Source organism: Bos grunniens, chromosome 1 (assembly GCF_055505025.1).
Source record: "Bos grunniens cultivar Pamir isolate PY7600 chromosome 1, Bosgru_T2T1.0, whole genome shotgun sequence".
Taxonomy (NCBI): Eukaryota; Metazoa; Chordata; class Mammalia; order Artiodactyla; family Bovidae; genus Bos; species Bos grunniens.
In genome coordinates, this window is record NC_141165.1 from 74,072,286 (window position 1) to 74,080,243 (window position 7,958).

Consider the following 7,958-nt stretch of genomic DNA (forward strand, 5'->3'; position numbering starts at 1 on the left):
GAGACTGAGGCAGGTCTTTGTGGGCGACAAGTCTCCAGACTCCAGTCGGCTACAGGACCTCCTCTCTAGGACCTGGATGGGGGCAGTTCAGACGGGGCACGGCATAGATCTTCTGGGGCAGGGGCTTCCAGGTACCCCCGAAGTTGTACTCCAACCTGAGCCCTGGGCTCCGCCCTGGCAGCTGGAAGGAAAAGGTCCCGAGGAGGGTGGCAAACATCAGAAAGAGTTTCATCCGAGCCAGCTAGTCCCCTAGGCACATCTGATGCCCTGGAAGCAGAAGGAAAGGTCATGAGGCAGCAGGTGGTCCTGCAGGGGTCCCATCACACCCCCCACCCACAACCAGTGCTGCACCCCATACCTGCGGAGAATGGTGGGAAGATGTCCCTGACCACAAAATTTCCATCCTTGTCCAGGAAGTGGCCAGGGTTGAACTGTCGAGGGGTCCACCAACACTCAGGGTCACAGAGCACAGCGGCCAGGTTGGGCAAGATGATGGTGCCCTGCAGAGACGAGCTGGTGTAGCTCAAGGAACTCAGTTGACCCAGCACCCAACCCTGACGCTGGGCTGACATGAGCTCAGAGAACACTAGGTGGGCAGGCGAGAGTCACCTGGGGCCAGGGAGCCCCAAAAGATTCAGCAGAGGGGCCCTCACAGAAGTGAAGTTGCTGGGCATTTCTCTCCTGGCTATGGGGCACCCACCTCCATCCTAAGACTCCCAGCCTGGGCTAGAGACACAGCTCCTGTCTCTGAGGAAGAGGGCCAGTGGCTGGTGGGCATGACCAGAGGGGACCAAGTCCTGCACAGGGCAACAAACAGTGGCGGTGTGTGTGCGAGAGAGAGAGGAGGAATGGAGTGGCAGGCAGACAAAGGGTAAGGAAGACTGAGTAACGAGGCAGAGAGAGAAGAAGAGACAGAAAGCTTCACTCCTTAGAATTAGGGAGAGGAGAGGGTGACCTCTAACCCTAACCTGAGCCCTCACTCTACCTCAAAGAAGTGAGTGACTGGAAAGAGAATCAGACTGATCAGACCAGAGCAGATAGGAGCCAACACTTGCTGTTGGTGACTTCTGCTCCGTACCTCGCAGGCCCTGGGCTGAGCAAGAGGCCCAAGGGGAGCCAGGAAGGGGTTTGCTGTGGCCTCCGGGACCTGGGACACAGCCCCAGGGCTCTGAAGCAGGCCTCCTATTCTGCGGCTCTTTAACCAACACCAGAGAATCAAACCGGTCATCCCTGGGGGACTAGAGAACTGGCCACATGATTCTTGGTTTTGACAAAGACATCTTGAAATTAAAGACAAAAACTCAGCAGTTTGAAGCCTGCACACCAGAGAGAAGCCAATGAGGAGTGCAGAACACAGAGAATGTGTATACTTGCAGAAGCCCTCTCCCCTCTTTTTTCAGCTGATCTACTGAAGCCTACAGGGAGGGGCCTGACCCTAGCCATCCAGACCGACAGGCGCCCAGGCCTCCTGACTCCATGGCTTCAGGCAGAGGCTTTTGCACGGGAGGCACTTGCTCCTGCTGCTGCCTAAGCAGGCTGTTTCCTAGTTATGGTTCTGGGACTTCCGCCCCACACTCTGTTTTCCCTTCCTGGGATGAAGAAACCTCTGCATTACAGCAGTTCTTAACAACCTCCTTTGGATGCAAAGCCTCCGGGCAAGACGCTCTTTTCCCTTCAGAGTTATTTATGTCCTGTTTTGGGTGAGGTTCTGGACTTCTTGCAAAGTGGCTGAGCAACCTCAACTCGTGGAACTGGCTCAGACATAGCCAGTACTTACTCAACAAGGCCAACCCTCCCTCTCCTCCAAATTATAGAAACATCTGCCTGCTGGGTGCCTCCTGGGGACTTTAGCCCAACTTCTTCCCTGTAAATGGCAGCTTGGAGTTTATAATCAAATAGAATGTCTGAGGAGACGGGCTTGATTAGGGGCCGTTGCTGTTGTCACTGTCACGTGACTGTCGGAATGGTTAAGAACAGTTTAGGAATATCTGTAACATTTAATGATCTACTGCCACGCTTTGATTCTACTTTCAGGAGACATCTCTTGCCCAGGCTGGGAAAGCTGGATATTGATTCCAGGCTGTTAATGGTTCCCTGGAGCTCTTATCACAGAACAAACTCCTAGAATCAATTGGCAAGAATGGGCTATTAATAAGGAAATTTCTAATCCCAGATGGCATGAAACAGACCTGAACTCTAGTTCCCTCTTTTTCAATTTGACCTAATTTGGTATAACTCTTAGACCACCAGGGCCTGGGGCCTCCTACCAGACTAACAGCAGAATGAGTTGATGACATGGTCCTGTCCTTACAATCCAGGAGACATTTAACCTCTGAACCTGATGGTCAAATACTGCCAAGGACTGTTCAGTATTAGCCAACCTAACAGAACAATAGACAATGCAAAGCATCTCCATCCAACATGTTGGCTCATTTACTTTACAAAAATGGGATTTTTGGAGCAATATGAATGGCAGGGAGTATGGTAAAAAGGACAAAAAAAAAGTTGGAATCAGAAGGACATGAATTAAACTCAGTTAAGTTTCTTACTGTGTGTTTGGGGCAGTTACATGAGCTCTCATAAGCTATCTGTTTAAAAAAAGAATAACAATAGCAACAACATCAAAAAGACAGGATTATTATGAAGAAGAAAGTACATGGAGGCAGGGATCTCAAGTCTGAGCAAATTAATACGAATTTAATGATCACATCCTGCCAGGCCCTTGCAATCAAGTCTGCCCTGAACCACGGTAGTAAGAGTTGAACAAAGATTCTCATGATGGAGAAGACTGGGCTTCCATACCTTCTCTCTCACCATCATTTCCATAGTGTACCATCTTGTACCATCAAGGCTTCCAGCAAGAACAGGCTGGAGCATCAGTGCTGAGCCAAAGCCCCTTTCTGAGGGAAGGCTTGGGGCTCTAGCCATCACCTCCATGCACTGGGTGCCAAGATGAGAGACTCTGCCACATCTTTATTAAAATTGGCAACCTTACCATCTGTGCTTCTTTAAAATGACACCCCACTCCCCAAATGATTCTTGATACCTGGCATCCACTCCCCATGAAACCCTCTCTCCTTGAGGGTGGGCTGTCTGTAGTGACCCACTTCTGGCAAATAGAATATAGCAAAAGTCATGATATCATGTGAGACTAGGTTACAAAAAGACTAAGGCTTCTGTCTTCTCACTTGCTCTAATGGAGTTCAGCTGTTTTAAGCTCCCCTCTGTAGATTCCCAATGTCAAGAAACTGAGGGTGGCCTCCAGCCGACTGCCCAGAATCAAGCCTGAAGGTGTGGGACCTCCCTATGGAGCCTTCAGGGGAGACTGCAGCTGCAGCCCAACAACTTCATCATAGCATCATGAGAGAGACTAAATCAGAGCCATCTAGCTAAGCAGCACCTAGGCCCCTGACCCACAGACACTCAGATCTCTGACTCTCTGAAATGCTGTTGTTGTAAGTTGCTAAGTTTGGAGGTAATTTATTACATAGCAGGAAAGGTAGGCTTCCCAGGTGGTGCTAGTGGTAAAGAATCCACCTGCCAATATGGGAGATATAAGAGACACAGGTTCGATCCCTGGGTTAGGAAGATCCTCTGGAGGAGGGCATGGCAACCCACTCCAGTATTCCTGTCTGGAGAATCCCAGGGACAGAGGAGCCTGGTGGGCTACAGTCCATGGGGTCACAAAGAGTCAGACAGACTGAAGCAACTGAGCATGCAAAGAGAAGTAGACAGTTAATTCTTTTTTTTTTTTTTTTCTGTTAAACAATGATTTTATTGCTTTAGTACAATACACAAATTTATGCAACCAGGGCAGAGGCTGTGGATGACTCGTATTTCCAATTAGCGGGTAGGACTCATTTGGTCTTGTAGTATCGAGCTAACCGGTGAATACGGCTCTCAATCAGAATCAGATGGAATTTAGCATCTTTATCCTTTCTGTTCCTCTCAAGATGCTTCCGAACAGCAACAGCTTTCTTAATTAAATGATAGAGATCCTCAGGGAGATCAGGAGCAAGTCCTTTGGACTTAAGAATTCTCAAGATTTTGTTGCCTGTCACAAAACGTACTTGTGCAACACCATGAGAGTCTCTCAGGATCACACCGATCTGTGAGGGAGTCAGGCCCTTCTTGGCCAGTTTGTAGATCTGCTCCTTCACGTCGTCAGAAGTGAGCTTCAGCCAGGTGGGGACACTGCGGCGGTAGGTCAGAGCCGACTGGGACAGGCCCTTCCCGGGAGCGTGCATGCGACCCATGATGGTGGCGGTGTGGCAGCAAAAGGCGACAGTTAATTCAATAAACATCTTTTACTTAGGATCTGTATGACAGTCATTGTGAAGACTGAATGCTGTAGTGGACACAAATCCTTTAACACAGTAAGGCTTGGCAGAGAGTAGGTAACTAGTTATTAGAAATTATTAGAACCCATTTCATGTCAGAAACCTGTCTCAAGTTGGATCACCAGAGAGCTATAAACCTCAACTCTATCTTTTTTTTTACTCCATACAAAAATGTATTCATGTCAAACTTACATCATTTAAAATGAGTTAGAGGTTAAAATTAAAAAAAATAAAATAAAATGAGTTAGAGGTAAGAAGCTACTATTTGGAAAAATATTCCTGTATCTTTTAAAAACTCCTACTTAAGGCACCACTCAATATATATTGTCTACTGGCCTTCAAAAATGTGTTATGAATGATGATCTTCATAACTTCTTGGAGGATAAGCCAAAGTTTTCCTCATACAGGTATGCTTGCTTTTATTACATGAGAGTCATAACTAATTTGGATTTCCTCTTTTGCCTTGACCCCAGGGTAGCTCAGACTCAAGTTTATGTACATATACAGTAGCTGTTTTCGACCTAAGTAGTTTTTAACTTTATTTCTCTATCTCTCCTTATTCAGTACTTGTCCTTTTAACCTCTAAAATCACTGAGGATGGTGATTGCAGCCATAAAATTAAAAGACACTTGCTCCTTGGAAGGAAATCTCTGACAAACCCAGACAGTATATTAAAAAGCAGAGACATTACTTTGCCGACAAAGGTCTGTATAGTCAAAGCTATGATTTTTTCCAGTAATCACATACAGATGTAAGAGTTGGACAGTAAAGAAGGCTGAGCACTGAAGAATTGATGCCTTCAAACTGTAGTGCTGGATAAGACTCTTGAGAATCCCCTGGACTGCAAGGAGATCAAACCAATCAATCTTAAAGGAACTCAACCCTGAATATTCATTGGAAGGACTGATGATGAAGCTGAAGTTCCAATACTTTGGCTACCTGATGCGAAGAGCCAACTCATTAGGAAAGACCCCGATGCTGGGAAAGATCAAAGGCAAAAGGAGAAAGGGACGACAGATGATGAGATGGTTGGATGGTATCACCAACTCAATGGTCATGAATTTGAGTGGACTCCAGAAGATAGTAAAGGACAGGGAAGCCTGGTGTGCTGCAGTTCATGGGGTCACAAAGAGTTGGACCTGACTTAGCGGCTGAACAATAACAGCCTCTTAACCTAATTATAAAATGAAAGAAACTAGACAGGCATTTCCAAGGACATAATATAAAATGCAGACCAAGCCTAAGGCACATAAAGTGCAAATGGCCTAAAAGTTTATAAGAAGGGTTAAGAAATACAAAACACCCATTTGGTGGAATATTATGCAGCCATTAATAGTGATGTGGACCAGTTGTGTTCAAACTGTGGTCCTGGGACCCAAAGCATCACCACCACCTGGGAACCTGTTAGAAAGGTAAATTCTCAGGGCTCACCCCCAGTACTCTGGGAATGGAGCCCAGAAATGTCCATTTTTGGGCTTCCCTGGTGGCTCAGACAGTAAATAATCTGCGTGCAATGAGGGAGACCCAGGTTTGATCCCTGGGTCAGGAAGATCCTCTGGAGAAGAGCATGGCTACCTACTGCAGTATTCTTGCAAGGAGAAGCCTGGTAGGCTACGAGTCCATGGGGCCACAAAGAGGTGGACACAAGTGAACACCAACACTTTATTTCTTTCTAATGTACATTTTAGTAAGCCCTGCAGGTGATTCTGGAAGTTTGAGAACCAATACTGAAGAAGAATCAGAATAATGAGTTAACTGACGTGAAGGATTCAGAATTACATATTCAGCATAATCATAGATATATAAAAAATGTGGACAGGAAAGATTGGAAAGAAGAACATTAAAATATGTGCAGGGGTACTTCTGAACAGTGCAGAACATTTAAAAATATCCCTAAATGAGTATATTCTTTCACAATCGTAACCTTCTTGTCTGGAAAGCCATAGATGGAGATGGATGCGTGGATGATTGACAGAGAGCCGGCAGACAGGCAGAAGCTGGAGCGGGTGGCTGTGCTGGGCAGGCTGTCCAGCAAAGGGTGCTTTCTGCAGGCGCTGGATCAGTCATGAGGTCACACGGGGGCCACCTACCTTGGGCACAGGATGGCCATGCACATGAGTGGAGGTCACACACTGGCACACGGCACTTATGCAACACTGCTGAGGCGCTGTGCCTCATGGAGGAGGGTGCAGATGTGGGGCAGTTGCTCGTGGTCCTTGTAGCAGATGGCTCCGGAGGTGCCCAGCACTGTGTCCAGTTCCTGCTGCACCCTCTCTGCCGGCAGCTCCACGTGGGTGCCAGGACGGTGCTGCAGCCCAGCCTCCCCACCGTCCTGGTCTGCACCCAGAGATCACCATGGAGACTCAGGGCACCCAGAGATCACCATGGAGACTCAGGGCACCCAGAGATCACCATGGAGACTCAGGGCTCCTAGGTCGCCCCACCTCACTCAGCCACCCTTGGTCCCAACAGTGACAGGCTCTCTCTAAGGCGGAGCTCGTGAACAAGATTTTGCAGGGTTTGCTTCTCCAGGGGTTCTGGAGGGAAGGAGAAGGATCCATATGTGAATACCCACTGTGTACCAGGTTTTCTATATACAAGGAGTCCTATGGAGTAGGAACGGTTTTCTCCATTTTACAGACAGGAAAACTGAGGCTGCGACCAGACAGGTATTCTGCTGAAGGTCACAAGACTGGTGGAACCAGGATGTGAACTTAGATCATGGTTAGTCGGTCCCTGAGAGAACTCTAGCCACATTTTCTTTGTGATCTTGAGTACAGGGCCTGGCACTTAGAGGTACTGAATCAGTACTGAATGAGTGAAATAATACCACCTCATCTCACACTGGTTCTAAGTGGTTGAATTACTTACCCAGGATCACTCACTAAGTAGCCAGGAATAGAAGTCCCCTCCCTGCCCCCTCTCCCCCTTCTAATTCAAAGTCATGAACACTTTCCACACCACAGGGGTCAGAGCAGGGGCCCCCTTCCCAGGGCTATAGACCAAAGCCAGTGACGGGGGCCAGTGCCTTCAGCCCAGAGGCCCACAGCCCAGGGGCAGTCAACAGGGTGTACCCACTGGCCCCCTTAACCTGGATGGCTCCATGTTGGATCATGTAGATGAGCACCCAGTACAGAGTGGTGCCCGTGGTGTCAGTGCCTCCCAGAAACAGGCCGACCACCACCTGGATCAGGTTCTCTTCATTGAATGTGGAGACAGGGTCGTCCGTGGCCTAGTGGGTAGGCGGTGGAGAGGGCAGCTCCAGGTCTGAAGCTCTCCTTTAACAGAGCCCTGGGGTCTCCCTGAGTGAGGCCTAGCCAGTCCCTAGACTTGTGACCAGAATTCTCTGGGTAGAGGGAACTGCCCCAGGGGTGCTGGCTCTGACATCAGCTAGGTCCCCTGCTTCCCACCCTACCCATGTCTGCAGGAGCCAGCACTGGCCTGGGAGAAGAAGGGAAGAAAAACCCAAATGGCGGCTGCTTTGGTGAGCTCTGAAAGATTTGAGGCCAGGGTGAGGACCTGAGGCCATGGCTTTGAAATGAGATGCAGCTGGGAAGACTGCCCCTCTGCACCTCCCCCCAACCCCATCCCTCCCCCTGCTCCGGCCCTCCCCGCCAC

At 48.6% G+C, this 7,958-nt stretch overlaps 1 protein-coding gene and 1 pseudogene across 1 annotated transcript; both read right to left on the bottom strand.

The window, feature by feature from the left end:
- Positions 1 to 49: 49 nt before the first annotated feature.
- Positions 50 to 6,684, bottom strand: LOC147379634 (cytochrome P450 2W1-like; annotated as a pseudogene).
- On the bottom strand, positions 3,737 to 5,546 carry LOC147379635 (small ribosomal subunit protein uS15). Its single transcript, XM_086396497.1, has one exon. The coding sequence runs from the start codon at positions 4,302 to 4,304 to the stop codon at positions 3,858 to 3,860; it is 447 nt and encodes a 148-aa protein (XP_086252623.1). The 5' UTR covers positions 4,305 to 5,546; the 3' UTR covers positions 3,737 to 3,857.
- Positions 6,685 to 7,958: the final 1,274 nt, after the last annotated feature.